Source organism: Aotus nancymaae, unplaced genomic scaffold (assembly GCF_030222135.1).
Source record: "Aotus nancymaae isolate 86718 unplaced genomic scaffold, 86718_ANA_hifiasm-v0.15.2.pri h1tg000011l, whole genome shotgun sequence".
NCBI lineage: Eukaryota > Metazoa > Chordata > Mammalia > Primates > Aotidae > Aotus > Aotus nancymaae.
The window spans coordinates 22923352-22943068 of NW_026988422.1; the positions used below are offsets into that span (position 1 = coordinate 22923352).

General features: G+C 38.8%; 1 protein-coding gene and 1 long non-coding RNA gene across 2 annotated transcripts in view; one reads left to right on the forward strand and one right to left on the reverse strand.

Annotated features, from left to right (window-relative positions):
• Positions 1-1191: 1191 nt before the first annotated feature.
• LOC135274225 (uncharacterized) overlaps positions 1192-19717 on the reverse strand; it is a 32176-nt gene continuing 13650 nt past the window's right edge. Inside the window, exons 2-3 of the long non-coding RNA XR_010342018.1 lie at positions 16970-17095; positions 1192-3758 (exon numbers count right to left, since the gene is read on the reverse strand). This is a non-coding gene — a long non-coding RNA (uncharacterized LOC135274225). The remainder of the gene's footprint in view (positions 3759-16969; positions 17096-19717) is intronic.
• LOC105729396 (HEAT repeat-containing protein 5A-like) overlaps positions 10210-19717 on the forward strand; it is a 34372-nt gene continuing 24864 nt past the window's right edge. The window contains 6 exon segments of the mRNA XM_064374695.1: positions 10210-10479; positions 12673-12912; positions 14859-15040; positions 17327-17395; positions 19470-19502; positions 19504-19650. Of these exon segments, the coding sequence (XP_064230765.1) occupies positions 10248-10479; positions 12673-12912; positions 14859-15040; positions 17327-17395; positions 19470-19502; positions 19504-19650 (903 nt within the window). The 5' untranslated portion in view covers positions 10210-10247.

Below are 19717 nucleotides of genomic sequence, written 5' to 3' on the forward strand. Positions count from 1 at the left end.
TCCTGCTTTCACTCTTCACCACAAGGATAGCCAGGAGGAATAACTACATCCTCTCCTGAGCACACACTTCAAATGGAGTCTTCACAGCTGTTTTTAAGGCACTATGTTGATGCAGTGGTAGTTAAGACTCTAATGAAAAACATTAGAGGAAGAAGTATAACAGCAAGACCAAGAGACACATAAAGAAGGCATTCGAAAAGCAGTGCTTTTTTATTCTAGCTTTTGGGGGGTGTAACTTACATAGATAAAGTCTACCCACTATTTTATTTTTTTGGTGCTGAAACAAGTCCACCCACTTTAAGTGCACGATCTGATGAAGTTTGGTAATCGTATACTGTTGTGTAGCCACTATCATAATCCACATATGGAACAATTCCATCTCCCTAAGACGTTTTATTGTGCCTCTTTACAGTCCATTCCATCCCTCTCCTCAGCCTCAAGCAACTTCTGATCTCCTTTTTGTCGCTATAATTTTGCCTCTTCTAAGTCTCATCTAAATGGAATAATATAGTCCATGGTCTTCTGTGTTTGCTTTCTTTCACTTTTTCTCACTTTGACTTGATTTTTAGGTTCACCTATGTGATTTAATATATCACTATTTTGTTTCTTTTTATTGTTGAGTAGTGATCTATACCGTGGCTCTACCACAACTATTCTTGCGATTCGCCAGTTGATGGATATTTGGGTTTCCATCAGTTTTGAGCTATTATGAATAATGCAGCTGTAAGCATTTGTATGCCAGTCTTTGTGCAGATATACTTCATTTCTCCTGGGGAAATAGCTAGCAGAGGGAACAGTGGGTTGCATGATAAATGAATGCATCCCCACATCCACTCCTGGCAATGGGTAGAAAAGCAATCAGCTGGGGAAGTTCAGAGCCCCAGGTGTGTAATTAAAGCTGGAGATGAGTCCAAATTCTCAGTATCTTTATGGTTCAAGAGCTCTAAGCCGACAGTAAAGTAAGAACTGGGCTGGGGCTCGTGCACCTCCTAGGGCCCAGTAGGGGCAACCACTCCATGGCGAAGCCCCACAAACCAGCCCACAAAAGAGAAAACTCACATAAAAGATAACTCCTGTGGCAGATGAACGGACAGACAAGAAATATGAAACAAATGAGGATTTCTAGCTCCATAAACACAACCTACATAATTCATACCAAAAAAATCCAAAAAGCAATCTTAAAGGTACCTTTAAAATAAATGTGTATTTAATCAACTGTATGATTAACTTAAGTAAACAATGAACACAGGGATAGGAATTGTTGTGCTTTTCTCTTTTGCACTTCCTTGTATGCGATTCTTCCCCTGTCAACCAGAGGCATCCATACTACCCTTGATAAGAACTACGATTATTATAGGAGGAATACAAAAGACAAAAGCAATATTTGCTTTGGGGAAGTTTTTACTTTTAAAATAAATTATTGAGAATCAGTAGGAAAGAGCTGAGAGTACAGAGCATAGACCCTAGAAAGAGAACAGTAGACTTGCTGTTGACCGTATCCCCTACGACTGGGGAGATTCAATAAGGATAGCCTGACTAGGATGTAAGTGAAGAACTAACAATGGGCGGCAGGCTTGAAAAAAGTCAGGGGCCTGAATATGAAAGGACTTGACTTGGGGAGGTCACATGAAGATGAATAGAGCCAGTGGCCTATGAAAACTGAGCCAAAGTCTTCAGACGACCTGTGGCCTCTTAAAGGAGCACCTGGTCAGTCATATTCACTGTTCTTCTTAAACCACAGGGTAAAGGCATTCAATGGAGAGATACCTATGTAACGCCCCTCAGTTTAGCCTGTAAGGCACTCATCCAGCTCCAAGAATTTGCCAAGCACCTGCCAAACATCATTATGAAGAAACAAGCGGCTGGGCGCAGTGGCTCACACCTGTAATCCTGCACTTTGGGAGGACAAGGGGGGTGGATCACCTGAGGTCAGGAGCTTGAGACCAGCTTGGGCAACATGGCGAAACCCCGTGTCTACTAAAAAATATATAAAAATTAGCTGGGCGTGGTGGCAGGTGCCTGTAATCCCAGCTACCTGGGAAGCTGAGGCAGGAGAATTGCTTGAACCTGGGAGGCGGAGGTTGCAGTGAGCCAAGATGGCACCACTACACTACACCCTGGGTAACAGAGCAAGACTCTGTCTCAAAAAAAATAAAAGAAACAAGTCTCTGTATCATGATATAGAATAATCTCTAAAATATATTGTTAGGAATAAAACAAATAGTATAATCATTTATGTAGAATAGCATTTGTATAAAAGAAAACCTATATACATGTATATGTATGTATGTGTGTGTAGCCAATTATTTTTATATTTGTATGTGTAAAGAATATATCTGAAGAATACACAAGAAGCTGGTCCCAACAGTTGTCTCTGGAGAGGAGAAGGGTGTCTGAGGAATTAAGTGAATGAGTAATTCCTTATATTGTAAAGCCTGATTCCTTCCAAACATTCTTATCCTGTGCATGTATTATACATTCCCAAAGTTGAATAAAATTAGATACATAAATATTCACACAACATGGCAATTTTGCTTCTAGATAAGTTGCCTGCAGAAGCCCTCATATACAAAAGGGGGAAAAAATGCAACGTTGTTTATAAGAATGAAACACCAGAAACAACCAAAATCGTCATCAATAGGGAAATGAGTGTGTAAAATATGAGCTAGCGTAGAGCAATTAGATAGGTACAATAAATAGCTAGGTCTAGCACAGAATCGCATATCACAGTTAAAGGAAATGAACTGGATTGATTTATCTGTGGATCGATCTATCTGTGTATCAACACGAAAAGGCTCAAAAACATGTTGAATAGAAAAAAGACCATAAATAGAATATGTTTAGCATACAATTTAAGGGAAATGTTAAAGACACAACAAGTAAAAGTATTAAAATGGCCTGGAAGGATATCAACTCACAGTGCAATTTGCCCTCTGGAGAGCAAGGTCGCGTGGGGTGCAGGGCTTCCTCCATAACTGAAATATTTTATTTCTTAAAAATAACTACCAAAATAAAAGACAGCAAATAAATATGGCAAAAAGGTTCAAAGTTTTAACTCTGAGTGACAGGAATATAGACGTTTGTTATTTTATTCTTTGTGTTTTTCTGTATGTTAAACATTTCTAGATATTTAAGTAAGAGTAAAGAACACACATCCAGCCAATGTCTTCCAGATAGATCCTTTTGCTTTCTTTCTAAAGTCAAGTAAATTCTAAACTACTCTTGACATTATTAGTAAGTATTGCTTTAAAAAAATTGTGTTAGAAGTTTTAAAACATTTGGAAATTCTGGTTGTGGCTTCAGATTTAATAGTTCAGATGATGCAACAGGATGGAACCATTGTCAAAGAGAAAGCAGGGACGTTTGATCTTGTTAGGACATGACTCTTGTACTTGCCCATTTGTTCATCCATCAATCCCTCTTTCTTCCAAATTCCATATAGCATATTCTGTCCAGGAAGCAAAAAGACTTGCTTGGAGGCATATTCATTTTCCCCACGCCTCTTTGCTCTTTGTAGCAAATAAAGCATTTTTTAGGCGGAGCTAGTGAATGCCTCTTTTAAAACACGAGTCTCCGTGCTTTCCTTTTCACTTTGGTTCCAACATTCTGCCCAGCAAAGAAGCAGTCAGTCAAAATGATACCAGGAGGCTTATCTGAGGCCAAACCCGCCACTCCAGAAGTCCAGGAGATTGTTGATAAGGTGAGTTGATGCCATTCAGGAAAAAGTCTGAGCCGAAATCTTGATTCATAGGTTGTCACTGTGGAAAGGATGCGGTTGAACATGAAAACCAGAACTTCAGGATGTGTATAGCTTTGTTCAGGTTTCTTTACAACTAAGATAAAATAAGAGCTTTTCAGATGAAACCTCGAATAATCCCCAAACTGTGAGTGTGGCCTTGGGCAAATCACATTTCTTATCTGAGCTTCATTTTCTCCATTTGTAAAAGAATAATTTATATTGTATCATCTTTAAGGCTCTTACAAGATATGATTCTAGGATTACTAATTCAGTTTCTGATGAAACTTTTCTAATCTCACCAAGTGAAGCCAACGTGTCATTGAAGACTGAGGTTGTTAATAATTTGATGAAATAGACTTGGAACGCACTGCAGGGAATTTTTTTAAAAAATAGATTGAATGAAGAATAACATTATAAAGGCAATCTACTTACAAACTTCATACACATTTGCTTAAATAGACACTGTTTTAGTCTTTTCATAGTTAAAGGATGATTAAACAAATGGAGAAGTGACAGTCTCTAGTGACTCCAAAATGTCACAGGCCGCCAAATTATACAAGGAAAAATAGAACTCAATGTTGTTAGCAGATTGATACATTTTTCTTTTCTTCTGTTTTGTTTTGTTTTGTTTGTAAGAGACAGGGTCTCACTCTGTCATCCAGGCTAGAGTGCAATGGTGTGATCACAGCTCACTGTAACCTCAACTTCTCGAGCTCAAGCAATCCTCTCCACTCAGCCTCATGAGTAGCTGGGATTACAGACACATGCCACTACACTTGGCTGATTTTGCGGGTTAGTTTTGTTTTGTTTTTAGAGATGGAGTTTTATTTTGTTGCCTAGACTGGTCTTGAATTCCTGGGCTCAAGCCATCTGCTCACCTAGGCTTCCCAAAATATTGTGATTACAGGTATGAGCCACCACACCCAGCCCTGATATATTTTTCTAAGTGCTGTTTGATTAGATGTCATCTATATAGAAAACATTTATTTGCATATTTTGTGAAAGAAAAACATGTACAAATTACTATTTTAGCTTTTTAGTTTGTTGCCGTATTTTCTTGTGTCGGAAAAAAGGACATTTTCAGGATAATTGGCAAAATTCTAACAAGGTTTAGAGACTACTTAATAGTTTTATTCTTGTTTTTTCTCTCTGAAATATCATTCTATGACAGCTTGGCAAACAAGATCAGCTTTTTGTGTGATTATAAGAGTTGGGCTCCTGTATGTTCGGGAAACTAGAAAGCTCTCTAAGGGGCCAGACGCCTAGAATCCCATCACTCATTCTTAGGGACTAATTATTTCTCTTTCAAGGGTTTTTTTTTTCTTTTAATGAATAAATATCCTGAAGATTTTTTTTCTGGGAGAAGACGATATTAAGTCGGTAATTCCTTCATGTGAATCCCCCTATCAGATCAATGTTCTCAACCTTGAAGGTGCACATGAATCACTTGCAGGTCTTGATAAACCTGATTCAGGGGGCCTGGGTAGGTCTGAGATTCTGCATTTCTACCAGGCTCCCAATTGCTGCTGTTGCTGCTGCTCTCCATGACCTCACTTACCTGCAGGACCGGAGATATATGGCATCCTACAAGGCCAGTGGGAGATGGGGCTTTAAAAGTCAGGTTGCCAAAAATAAACCTGTCTATTTCATTTGAAAAATGAAGGTAACACCTTTTGCCCCATCAATTTTAGAGCTGAAAGGACTAAATGAGATAATGTGCATAAAATGGACTTGAAAATGAAACAGAAATGTGCATAGGTGAGGCAACACAATTGTTTACTTCAAATTTGTGGCTAAAATCATCTCTGACCCTAAAAAAGTCCCCCTGAGACTCTCTAAGAATCAGAGTTGTAGGAAGATACGGAAAAATACATTTGAAATAGAGAAAGTACAGAAATTTTTAATGATTTTTAAAAGGCTATCACTTGATTAGCAAGAACTATTAACTGTTAAAATAAGAAGCTACCAGAAGGACTTGCATTGTTAATAACACCTATCTGTATGACTTGTTCTTAGTTACTGAAGTGCCTAAAAAAAAAAAAAAGAAAAAACCTATCTGTGAGTCTCATCTTAAATTATAAAATTAATTTGAAAGTGTGTGTAGATGGGGGGCTGCTTCCCTTGAACTCAACTTCATCAGAGAGGTGGAATGAGAGATAAGTATTAACAACAGCTACCTCACCCCAGAAAGGGGCTTTGCAGTTTTAAAAGCTTGACCTGACCTCCATTCAAAGTCTCATTTGATCTTCATAGTTCCTGGGACAGACAGGGAAGGCATTATGTCTATCTTATAGATAATGAAACCGAGTTTCAAAGAGATTAAGAGTCACCTAGTTAAGAAGTTAGCTCACCCTTAACAGAGTCTCACTCTGTCACCCAGGCTGGAGTGCACCCAGGCTGGAGTGCAGTGGCACAATCTCGGTTCAGTGCAATCTCTGCCTCCTGGGTTCAAGCGGTCTTCCTGCCTCAGCCTCCCGAGTAGCTGGGACTACAGGCATGTACCACCATGCTTGGCTAATTTTTTTGCATTTTTAGTAGAGATGGGTTTCACTGTGTTAGCCAGGTTGGTCTCCATCTCCTGACCTCATGATCCGCCCGCCTCGGCCTCCCAAAGTGCTGGGATTACAGGCGTGATCCACTGCGCCCTGCCAGAGTACTTTTTTATAATCATAGGTTTTAGACCAGAAAAGATGTTAGAAATTGCTGGTGAAGCCGCCTTCCCTTCAGGTGAATAATTGCTGTGTGGCAGTTCAGCTCCTGGGGTGAAAGCCCCAGTTATCGATTATCTGCCCTCTCTTGCAGGAGTGAGCCTTAGGGCACAATTCCCAGGTCAGTGTTAGAAGGTAGAGGAAGAGTTGGAAAACTCTTTATAGTTTAAGAAGCACTTTCACATCAATTACATCATTTATGCCCCGATAAACAGCCCCAAGAGGTAGGTATTATTATAACCACTTTATAGGTGAGAAACTTGAGTCCATTCCTTCTCCAAAATTACAGAGGTAGGTCCCCATGCAGGGATAGGGAAAATGGGTAGGTGCTGGTAATTCAAGGTCAATCTCCACTACCTGTCACTTACTTGCTAGCTTTATTCCTTTGATTTTTTAAATGTATTTCTTTTTAAAAAAAATCTGTTAAAGTGCAAGTATTCTTAGAGGAGCTGAAGTTTATCAGCTTTCTCAGAGAGCTTCTTAGTGGAAGGCCAACTGAAGAACCCCATTACAAGCAGAGAAAGAAGGAAGGAAAAGATCATCACACAGAAAAGGGAAGAGTATCAAAGACAAATGATAACTGCACGACCAAAGAATTTGATACCACAGTGAAAGAGGGATATTGGATGAGGGCAGAAAAAAAGAAAGGCAAACAGAGGGGACAGCGATTGAGAAAACTTGAATGTTTTTGAAGGCTTCGCATTCTGAAGATAACAGAGACTGAACATGTCATTGTGGCATTATGTACTAAAGTACACTTGGAAGAAAACCTTTTTCCAAGATTCTCTGTATTAGCTGAGGTCATTGCTATACTCATCTTTCCTATGGGGGAGACAAGTTGTCAGGGTGGAAAACAACTGTGGTCTTTTCATTTAGAAAACATTGATTAGGTAGAACTGTGTGAATTGCCATGGGGGTAGCGAGGACATGAAATAGTGCCTGCCCCTGTGGAAATTTATAAAGTAGAATGGAGCTAAGAGGGACACAAGAAGAAAGACAGAGCCATACGCAGCCCCATTCATGAAAAGCCACAATCTCTATCATGAAGAACCAAATAAATGAAAGGCCCAATAGCAAAAGCGTCCGGATCATCATTGCTGATCCATTGTCTTATATAATATGTTAATAAGCATTTGATGGAATTCTGAGCATGTTTATGAGAAGGAAAGAAATGTTATTTAATTATTTTTAGAAGGGCTACTATACATGCAATGTGCATGCACACAACACACACACACATATGCTCCCCTTAGTCATAAACCTGATTGCTGAATACCATTCCTGATCAACATACAGAACATGATTTTTGTTGGTCAGGACACCACACAAACACCTCATCTGCATCCTGGGTACACCCTGGAACTTAGCATGCCATCCACAAATTTGCGTTCCCCTCTCTGACCACAGCCTCCTCATTAGTCACTAATGCCTGTACCCCGTTGTATCTAGAAAGAAACTAACTTCCTTTTGATTTTATAGGCTCATAGGCCAAAGTGGCGTGCTTTGTCTCAGATGAGACTTTGGACTGTGGACTTTTGAGTTAATGCTGAGGAATTAAGACTTTTGGGAGATTGTTGGGAAGACATGATTGGTTTAGAAATGTGGACATAAGACTTGGAAAGGGCCAGGGGTGGAATGATATGGCTTGGTTTTGTGTTCCCACCCAAGTCTCATCTTCAAATATAATCCCCAGTTGTTGAGGGAGGTACCTGGTAGGAGGTGATTGGATCATGAGGACGGTTTCCCCCGTGCCATTCTCATGATAGTGAGTTCTCACAAGATCCGTTGGTTTTACAAGGGGCTCTTCCCCCTTCACTTCCTTTACATGCTCTCTCTTGCTTGCTGCCATGTAAGATGTGCCTCTTCTCCTTACACCATGATTGTATGTTTCCTGAGGCTTCCCCAGTCATGTAGAACTGTGAGTCAATGAAACCTCTTTTTTCTTTTTTTCTGTCTGAGACAGAGTCTCATTCTGTTGCCCAGGCTGGAGTGCAGTGGCGCAATCTCGGTTTACTGCAAGCTCTGCCTCCCGGGTTCAAGCGATTCTCCTGCCTCAGCCTCCCAAGTAGCTAGGATTACAGGCACTTGCCACCACGCCCAGCTAATTTTTTGTATTTTTAGTGAGATGAGGTTTTGCCATGTTGGCCAGGCTGATCTTGAACTCCTGACCTCAGGTGATTCATCTGCCTCGCCCTCCCAAAGTGCTGGGATTACAGACGTGAGCCACCATGCCTGGCCTGAAACCTTTTTTAAATAAATTACCCAGTCTTGGGTATGTCTTTATAGCAAAAATGGACTAATGCAAAGGACATACCCATACATGATCACACACTTAAGAAAATCAGTATTGATTTACTGTCCTCATATACTTTTCCCTAGTCATCCAAATGTCCTTTATGAGTCCTCCCCTTCCCCCCCACCTAAATCTAAGATCCAGTCATGACTCTTACATTACTTTAGCTGCCATATCTTTTTAGACCCCTAATCTGAAACATTTCTACCACCTCCTTCTGATCTTTAAAAGATAACTTCTCTTTTAAAACAATCTAATACCAACAAAACAAAACACCCACAAAGGCCAGGCACAGTGGCTCACACCTGTAATCCCAGCACTTTGGGAGGCCAAGGCCAGTGGATCACCTGAGGTCAGGAGTTCGAGACCAGCCTGGCAAACATGGTGAAACCTCATCTCTACTAAAAATATAAAACAAATTAGCCAGACATGGTGGTACACACCTGTAATCCCAGCTACTGGGGAGGCTGAGGCAGGAGAATCACTTGAACTTGGGAGGCAGAGGTTGCAGTGAGATTGTGCCACTGCACTCCAATCTGGGCAACAGAGCAAGACTCTGTCTCCAAAAATAAATAAATAGTCTACTAGTAATAGAATCTTTTAAATCTACATGTTTTCATAAATGCTAGATGAGTTAACTGTTCAAGAGAAAATGTATTTGTCCTTTTGGCACTTTCAGAATTAAAGATAATAGTTGATGCTAGATCAAGGATTGCATTTCCCCTTAGAGGTGTTACTTCGTAGTAGTGAGAATATTGTATAGTGATATATGTTTATTCAGTAGTCCACAATAGCTTAATTGGAGTAATTAAACAGTGTTTTCCATATAGTGTTTTTTTCTCTTTGGGCTTTATCTCATGTTAATAAATTTTAAAACTTTATACCAGAATGAGGAAAACTTAATTGTGTTTATTTAAAATTAGAAAATAATTATACTAAGAAGCACTGGTGGCCGGGCACTGTGGCTCAACACCTATAATCCCAGCACTTTGGGAGGCCTAGGCAGGGGGATCACTTGAGGTTAAGAGTTCAAGACCAGCCTGGCCAACATGGCGAAACCCCATCTCTACTCCAAAAAATTAGCCAGACGTGGTGGCAGGCAGCTGTAATCCCAGCTACTTGGGAGACTGAGTCAGGAGAATTGCTTCAACCCAGGAGATGGAGGTTGCAGTGAGCTGAGATTGTACCACTACACTCCAGGCTGGGTGACAGAGCAAGACTGTCTCAAAATGGGGAAGAAGCACTGAATAAAATGTATAAGTATTGGACACTAATTGGGTAAGAATTTTTACCTGATTAAGAAAACACAGTAATTCTTAATACTTTCCTTTCAGTGACATTACATAAAATACGGCTATATAGGATCATAAATAATCCCAAAATTCGACAGAATTCAAGTGTGAACTAAAATGGATCTCAGTAGATTAAAACGTGGTATTTGGACTAGTTATTTAATATATATTTTTATCTACTATTTGAATAACTACTGAATTTGTGAGCTTCTGATATGGTAGTTTTGCTTTCTATATTACTTAGATCATTGTTTTTCCTCTTGTCAGATGCTAACATCAGAGAAGTCGGCCTTGAGGGGGCATTATTGATCTTGCTAGACAAAGAGACAGATGACAAATTATGCCATGATATCAAAGAGACTTTAAATTATATGCTTACATCTATGGCTGTGAAAAAACTCTCCCTTTGGTTAAAGCTTTGTAAAGATGTACTTGCTACATCAACTGGTAAGCATTGGTCGTTATCAGTTAAATAATAAAATTGAAATTTAAGACTTTACATAAAATTGTTTACCACTGAGAACTCATCAGTCTTGTCTGGCTGGATTCTGATTGTCTGATTGTTTCTTTCTTCAGATGAAGATTATATTTCTAGTGTTTTAGAATTCTCTTTAATTTGAACAATATAAATCCAATACTTAAGCCTGCTTTTTTTCCCTTTTGCTGTCTTAGATGACTTTCCTATGTAAAACAAACCAAAAAGTAGAGTTATTATTTATGCTGTAAAAGGTGGGACTTAATTTATATTATCCTCATCATTTCTATTCATACATACAATAAATATTTGAGACCAACTGCAGTGGCTTGTGCCTGTAATCCCAGCACTTTAGGAGGCTAAGGCAGGCCATTAGCTGGGCTAGGACTACAACTCACGCCTGTAGTCCTAGCTACTCAGGAGGCTAAGATGGGAGGATTGCTTGAGCCGGAGAGGTAGAGGTTGCAGTGAGCCAGTATCACACCACTGCACTCTGGCCTGGGCAATAGAGTCAGACCCTGTCTCTACATACATACATACATGCATACCCACCCCATGCCACACATTATATGAAATTGTTTAGTCACCATAAGAGAAAATTCTCCAAAGTTACAACATTTTGAGCAAGCCAGTTTCGCTACATATAATAATAATGTTAATTTCAAATAGTATTAGAAAACGGTGTCATTGCCATAATGTCTTTAGTAATGCAAGATAATTGTTCATGAGAAAGTATATGCAAATCTTTAATATTCGTATCCTTGGGGTAAGAGACAAAATAAATAAGAGGAATAAAGAAGAGAAAAAATTTTTTTCCAAGAACTGTACATAATTTACCCGATTTAATCTTTTAACTCATCCTGCGCATAGGCAGTTTTATACTTTTTTATAGAAAACAGGCCCAGACAGGTAACCAACCCGAAGACATAGACAAATTCAGTCCTATGCCTACATAACTTTTAAAATTCACAAGCTTTCCACTGTAGTTCAGTGCTCCCAACTCCGTTGCCCAAGCCTTAAAATTTAAGGTAGCTCTCGTGTCTCAATTGTGTGATAGGAAAAAAAGTTAACATAAAATCCCCGGAATGTTTTGTATTCTCCTCTTTCTATCTTGATTCTTATTGGTTCCTCTCCAGTGATTATACCTGCTGTTTCAACTATTACAATATACATGTTTTATTTCTCTAATTCTCTCTTCTGTCCCCACTACTCAAGAAATTGCAAGGACTTCTTTAAAAGAAAATGTTGCCTGAGTCCAGGTATTCTAGGCTACAGTGAGCCATGATTGTGTAAAAGAGCAAGATCTTGTCTCAAAAATAAAATAAAATTTAAAAAAAGAACATATATATGTGCATAGATAGACTGATTACATTTTTCTGATGTCTCACTTAACTTTTTTAAATTTTACATTCATATTCCCTGAGCTTGCTCTGTTTTATCTTGCCATCAGTTCTTCATCTTCTGTGATTTGGCTCCATACCTTCTCAGGAAACACCTTCCAGGCTCTGTTAACTTTGCCTTAACCTTATTTTTGACATTTTTGCTATTCTAACATGCAAAAAATGTTGATATATGGGATAATATAAGAAAAGCAGTTTGGTTTGTTTCATAGCATTAGTTCCATTTTCAGTTTGTAAACAGTTGGTAAGTTTAACAGTTAATAAGTAGAGGAGATAATTCACTACTCAGTGACTCTTAGCTATCAGTACAAATTTGATACTGTAATAATAGCAATGGGTCTATCTTAAGAAAAATATTTTCAGACAGTTTGAATAGATTCAGGAACCTTCTTAAATCCATGCAAGGCTCCAGTGTTAAAACAGCCTTCCCAGTGTATCCCATACATACTCCCTACTAGAGAATTTTGAGTTTACTTAAGTACATCCACCTACATGCAGGGGATTGATAACAGCTTTGTCATTTTCACCTGGAACAGTATTAAAGCATCTCTTTTAAACAACTGCAGTTACTAGATCTAATTATTTGATATTGTTAAAAAAAAGTTTGATCAATAGCAATTGATAATTGATCAATACCAATTCTAGTCTGAATTTGAAGTCATTTTTGTGTTCCTTTTAATATAAATATGTGTGTGTGTGTGTGTGTATGTATATATATATATCTTTCAATTGATTATAATTACATTTGTTCTCCTTTAATAAAAGATTTTACAGCTCTAACTTGTGTGGATACAATGCAAGAAGAAGAAGGAGATAAAGGGGATGATACGTCAGTCCTGACCACCAGACATGATGAAAAATCCCATCCTTTTACCAATCCCCAGTGGGCTACTAGAGTCTTTGCTGCTGAATGTGTCTGTAGGATAATTAACCAATGTGAGAATGCTAACAGTGCACATTTTGACATTGCTTTAGCACAAGAAATGAAAAAAAGAGATTCAAGAAGTAAGTGACATAGTAATGAAAACACCAAATGATATGTGTAAAAATGCTGTCTGCTTATGGTTTTAATATAAATTTTAAAAATGAAACTAGTCAGACACAGTGGCTCATACCTATAATCCCAACACTTTGGGAGGCTGAGGCAGGAGGATCGCTTGAGTCCAGGAGTTTGAAACCAGCCTGGGCAACAATGAAACATTTTCTCTACTAAAAAAATATTTTTAAATTAGCAGGGCATGGTGGTGTGCACCCATAATTCCAGCTACTTGAGAGGCTGAGGCAGGAGGATCACTTGAGCCCAGGAGTTTGAGCTTGCAGTGAGCTATGATCACATCACTTCATGTTTAAATACATTTTTAATGATTAAACTTCTTAAATTGGCATTCACTTTAATGAGCATGTGCAATGAGTTAAGTTTATAGAAAATAATTAGTTCTTGGGAAATAGTATGAACATAAACTAGTTCTCAAAAATTATTTCCTGGTTTGTAACTTGGGCTAGTTTTTTCTTATAGATTATTTTAGCATCATAGATATTAACTAGAACACATTTGAGCCTTTCTCCTTGTTAAGTAAACCTGATTGTAAGACCATTTTGACCACCTCTTACTGTTCAAGTGTATTATTTTTACCTATTTATGTTTGTCTTTAGGGTTTGATGTCTAATTTTTCAAATTCACTTAAGCTCATGTTCGAAGACACAATACATACACACACACACACACACACACACACATATGGTTGTTTTGTTGTTGTTGTTGTTTTTTTTTTGGGAGACAGAATCTCACCCTGTCACCCAGGCTGGAGTGCAGTGGCATGATCACAGCTCACTGTAGCCTCAACCTTCCAGGCTCAAACAATTCTCCCACCCCAGCCTCCCGAGTAGCTGGGACTATAGGCATATACCACCATGCCCATCTAGTTTTTCCTTTTTTTTGTAGAAATGGGATCTTATTACATTGCCGAGGCTTGTCTCAAACTTCTGGGCTCAAGTGACTCCCCCGCCCACAGCCTCCCATAGTGCTGGGATTATAGGCATTAGCCACTGCACCTGTCCACAGTGCATATTTCTAAATGCCTTAGATGTCTTCTTTACCAGACAATAGAATTACAAAGCAAAAGGTTGCTATTTCCAGTCTGAGTATGATTTAGGTGTCTCTGGTTTAATTATTTTTTAAGTACACATTTTTTGAGTCTCCTACTTGTGATGAGCTCTGCTACAGTTTATAAAATTTACATGCTGTAAATTTTATCAGTAAGTAGATACTTACTGATTCCTTTGCTCTCAGTTAAAGTTGTAGTTGGCATTTACTAAGATATGTTGATTTCTTCTGTTAAACGATTTTCTTATATTATTCCACAGGAGATTTATTATACCAAACAATGTGTTATAGGAATGAAAGGAATTCTCATTTATCATTTCTACAGCTAGAAATGTTCTTTATGCTCCCCTCATTTGTGTGTTTGGCAAGATATGTATAAATAAGACACTGTAGTTGATATAGAGAGCCATGTAAAACTTTTCTTTTTTTAAACGAACATTACATCTTAGCTTCAACTTGACATAAAGAGAATAAATTTCTGCTGTATTAATCAAAGCCCAAAGTCTCCTCAGTACCAACTAATGTATTGTTATCATAAAATCTTAACAAAATTTTTATTGAAGATATTATTAGGACTCTTAAAAGATGCTAATTCTGCCCTGAGTAGCTGTATATAATTATTAGCTTTGGAACAGTTTTTTTGTGTATTTGCAGTGTACATTAAATCCAGCTTCAAAGTATATAGTTAACAAACAATAAAAACAGTGTATCAAGTCAGAGGTACTTAAAGTCTAGGTTATAAAATTAGAGGAGGAAAGATTATCACTTAATGTAAGTCTTAGTTCCAGCACATTTTTTTGATATTTTCTAATCTTCTTTTCTCCCAATATGTTTTTTAATCTTATAGGTGATTTTTTGGTGTTGCATCTTGCTGACTTAATTCGCATGGCTTTTATGGCTGCCACAGATCACAATGACCATCTCCGTCTTTCTGGCCTTGAAATGCTGTTAGTTGTTATTCGGCGATTTGCAACTGTTCCAGAACCAGAGTTTCCAGGTCATGTGATTCTGGAACAGTATCAAGCCAATGTAAGCACTTTCTGTTAGAGAATTTTATTATTAAACACACAGATAAAAAGCCCATTAAGACCAGGTGCAGTGGCTCATACCTGTAATCCCAGCACTTTGGGAGGCTGAAGCAGGCGGGTAGCTTTGAGCCCAGGAATTCAAGACTGGGCAACATGGGGAAACCCCATCTCTACCAAAAATAACAAAACTAGCTGGCATGGTGGTGTGTACCTGTAGTCTTAGGCTGAGGTGGAAGAATCACTTGAGCTTAGGAAACAGAGGTTACAGTGAGCTGAGATTGTGCCACTACACTCCAGCCTGGGTGACAGATCCAGACACTGTCTCAAAAAAAAAAAAGTCTGCGAAACTGTCTGAGGATGGGAAAGTTTAAAAGAAGAAAGGGGGAAAGAGAGAAAGGAAGGGAGGGAGGGAGGGAGGGAGGAAGAGAGGAAAAGAGGGAAGAGATCTGTCTATGAACCTAATTGGGATGTCACCTCATAAATGAGTGTATATCTCTGCTAACATACCACCAGTATAATCCATATATAGAAAGTACATATGTTCGAAGAAGATATCTTAGAGCTAATACTTTACAAAGCTTCAAGTCAAAGCAGAGTACATAAAACAGGTCTTTTGGGCACTGTAGTATGCCTGTAGTCCCAGCTCCTTAGGAGGTGAGACAGGAAGATCACTTGAGCCAGAAGTTCCAGTCCAGCCTGGGCAACATACGGAGACGCCCATCTCCAGGAAAAAAAAAAAAAATTCCTGTTAAAGAAAACAAAAACAAAAAACAAGTGTTTTATAACCTTAAAGGTTAATTTTCATAATATATATAACCTCTTTCATTTTTTTTCTATACTTAGGAAGCAATTCAGATTTCTGTGGCATTTTGTTTTTGTGTTTGTTTTTGAAACAAGGTCTTATCCTGTTGCCCAGGCTGGAGTGCAGTGGCGTAATTTGGGCTCACTGCAACCTGAAGTAGCTGTAACTACAGGCACACACCACCACACTTGGCCAATTTTTGTATTTTTCTTAAAGACGGGGTTGTACCATGTTGCCCAGGCTGGTCTCGAACTCTTGGGCTCAAGTGATCTGTCTTTCTCCAAAGTGCTGGGACTACAGGCATGAGCCACCAGGCCCAGCCCAAAGATTCAGGTTTCTCTTACTGGTTGTGTAATCTTTTTAACTGATTGTTTGACTGGTCCACTGTACAATTTAGGAAGATCAAGGAAGAAAACAAAATCAGCAGCTTTCTTGTAATCCTCTAGCAGCATTCATCCAAAGAGATATCTCATTATGATCAGAAGCAACTTCTGATGGCTAGCAGTTAGGGATACCAGAGCAGTTCATCAGTTGATTAGCAGTCTTCATTACTTCATTCAGCTAATACCAACATATACTTAGGGACAAAGCAAAATGAAGCAATTAAAGTTACATAGAACTATCATATTAGAATATTATAATTCAGCCTAATTAAGAGGAGCTCTGTTATATTTTCAGCCCTCTTAGAATTGCAAGTGTTAGAAATGCAACTCAAGTAGGAAAGAAAAATTATATTAGCAATCTCTTAGCTGTCTCTGCTTTCTTCCACTGTGGCCTTATTCTCAGGTTTATTCTCTCTATGTGATATCAGGATGGCTTTCTTAGCACCCAGAGTCTTAGAAAGATACAGTGCTTCTTTCTCAGTAATCCCAGTGAAAGTCTTGAGAGCTTTCATTATCCCAGCATGAGTCCCTGGAGCCAGGCAATGCTGTCAGCTCCAAAACAGCAATATGGATTAAGAGTTGGGGAGGGGCCGGGTGCGGTGGCTTACACCTGTAATCCCAGCACTTTGGGAGGCCAAGGCGGGAGGGTCACTTGAGGTCAGGAGTTTGAGACCAGCCTGGCCAACATGGTAAAACCCTGTCTCTACTAAAAATATAAAAATTAGCTGCGCATGGTGACATGTACCTGTAATTCCAGCTACTTGGGAGGCTGAAGCAGGAGAATTGCTTGAAACCTGGGAGGCAGAGGTTGCAGTGAGCCGAGATTGCACCACTGCACTCCAGCCTGCCTGGGCGACACAGTGAGACTCATCTAAAAAAAAAGAGAGAGAGAGATTGAGAGTTGGGGAGAGAAGATTGTTTCCTGAAGGAAAAATTGGGATGCTGTTATCCAAAAACAGGGGAAGATACATTGGGTAGGCAAAACAACAGTTATCCATAATACCTGTTATAAATAAATCATTTTAAAATAACATTAAAAAGAGGGAGAACTTGCACTGTCTTAACTTATTGATGTTTGATATGTCATATAATTTCTTGCCAGGTAGGAGCAGCACTTAGACCAGCCTTCACTTCAGAGACACCACCTGATGTCACTGCCAAAGCATGTCAGGTAAATGGTTAAAAGATGAAGCTTAAGAAATAATGTTGGGAAGCAATCCTCTAGTTTGTATTTTTTACCATTGCTTTTTCTTTATAGTTGTCTTACTGGCAATCACAGCTTACATTTTTCTTCTCAAATAGAGAGAACTTCCTCTTTATTTTTGACAACTGCATGATAATCCACTATATAGATATGTTACAATTTATTTAACCAGTTTCATATTGATGGACATTGGGGTTTTTTGTCTTTTGCTATTAGAATAGTGCTGTATTAATGACCTTGGGCATGGGTCATTTCACTGGATATAAGCATATCTGTGAGATAAATTCCTCAAAATTGAATTGATGGATTCAAGAGTGTATTAGAGGTATTTACCATTTAAATTTCCACCAGCATTGTTGTACAAGTACCTGTTTTGCCACAGTCCCAGCAACGTTGTTAGTCATCAAACTTTTAGATTTTTGTCTATATGATAGAATAAAAAGGCTATCTCAGGATAGTTTAGATTTGTATTTTAAATGAGATTGAGCACTTTTTCATATACCTAAGAGCCATATAGGATACAGTTTTAAACAGTTGCTTATCTCAGACTGCGTTGTCAAACACTTAATATCCAGCCCTAGGCCAGGCACAGTGGCTCATGCCTGTAACCCCAACACTTTGAGAGGCCAGGGCAGGAGGATCACTTGAGTTAGAGGCCAGCCTGGCCAACATGGTGAAACCCAGTCTACTAAAAATACAAAAAAGTAGCCGGACATGGTGGTAGGCGCCTATTGGCCCTGGTACTCAGGAGGCTGAGGTGGGAGGATCACGTGAACCTGGGAGGTGGAGACTGCAGTGACCTGAAATCATACCACTGTACTCCAGCCTGGATGACAGAGCAAGACTGCCTCAAAGAAAAAAAAAAATCTAGCCTTGAATGACCTGGAATAATTAAAAACAGGACTGGCATGAATAAATTAATTATAAATTTAGTGGGAAAAACTAATTTTAGTCAGTTCTTTCAATTTTCTTTAATTATATTTGGGAAATAGTTGAGTGCTTTCAGAGAACTATGTTAAATGTTTTAGGAATCTCTGTTATAACTTTATTGTGTGTGTTCTTGCTGTAAGCTACCGGAAATATTTTGTGAGATGAGACAAGAACTAAATAAATACACAGAAGAGGAAAAATAAATTTTTCTTAGAAAAAGAGAAATATCATCTGGGCACAGTGGCTCATTCCTGTAATCCCAGCACTTTAGGAGGCCAAGGCAAGTGGCTCACTTGGGCTTAGGAATTCAAGACCAGCCTGGGCAACATAGGGAGACTCTGTCTCTATAAAAATTAGCCAGGCATGGTGGTGTGTGCCTGTGGTCCCGGCTACTTAGGAGGCTGAGGTGGGAGGATCCCCTGGACCAGGGAGGTAAGGGCTGCAGGAGCCGCAATGGTGCTACTACATTCCAGCCTGGGCTATAGAGCAAGATCCTATCCTTAAAAAAGAGAGAGCAATATCATGACACCTGGAAAAACCATAGCTTGAGTGTTTTGCATTGTAGAATTAATGATGTTTTGTTTTTAAGATTAAAAATACACTGTCTTCAAAACAACCAAAAATTTTTGTTGGGGTTTTATGATTTCATAGCTTCATTTCTCAATATTAATTCATCTAGAGCTGTTCAATTTATATACTCATTAGCACTGGTTTCCTTGCTTCAACCTTAAGATTTCATTCCCTTTGGAAATGCTGACTTTGACTAACATTATCGGCCTCCTTCCATAGGATTTCTTGAAAGCAGTAGCAATATAGTCTCAGTGTCTAGATTCTTGACATGTGAGCTCTGCTGAACTCACAATGGATATTTTTTTTTTTAGATAGGACTTTTTAGTACTACAGGTGCACATCACCATGCCCAGCTAATTTTTGTATTTTCTTTTAGACAGAGTTTTGACATGTTGCCCAGGCTTGTCTCAAATTCCTGGGCTCAAGCAATCTGCCTGCCTCAGCCTCCCAAAGTGCTGGGATTACAGGCATGAGCCACCACACCCAGCCAAGGGAGATATTTATAATTTTAAAATATAACTTTTAATTTCTTGAAAACTAGGTTTGCAGTGCCTGGATAGCAAGTGGAGTTGTTAAGTGACCTTAATGATCTACGAAGAGTTCATCAGTTGCTTGTCTCATCATTAACAAAAATACAGGCTGGAAAAGAAGCTCTAAGTCACTTATATAATGAAAGTGCTTCTACCATGGAGATCTTAGCTGTGCTTAAAGCCTGGGCGGAGGTTGGTACTTCTTAATTTATAATGAATTTTGGAAATTGTTAATAAATACCTTAGGCCATAAACTGAA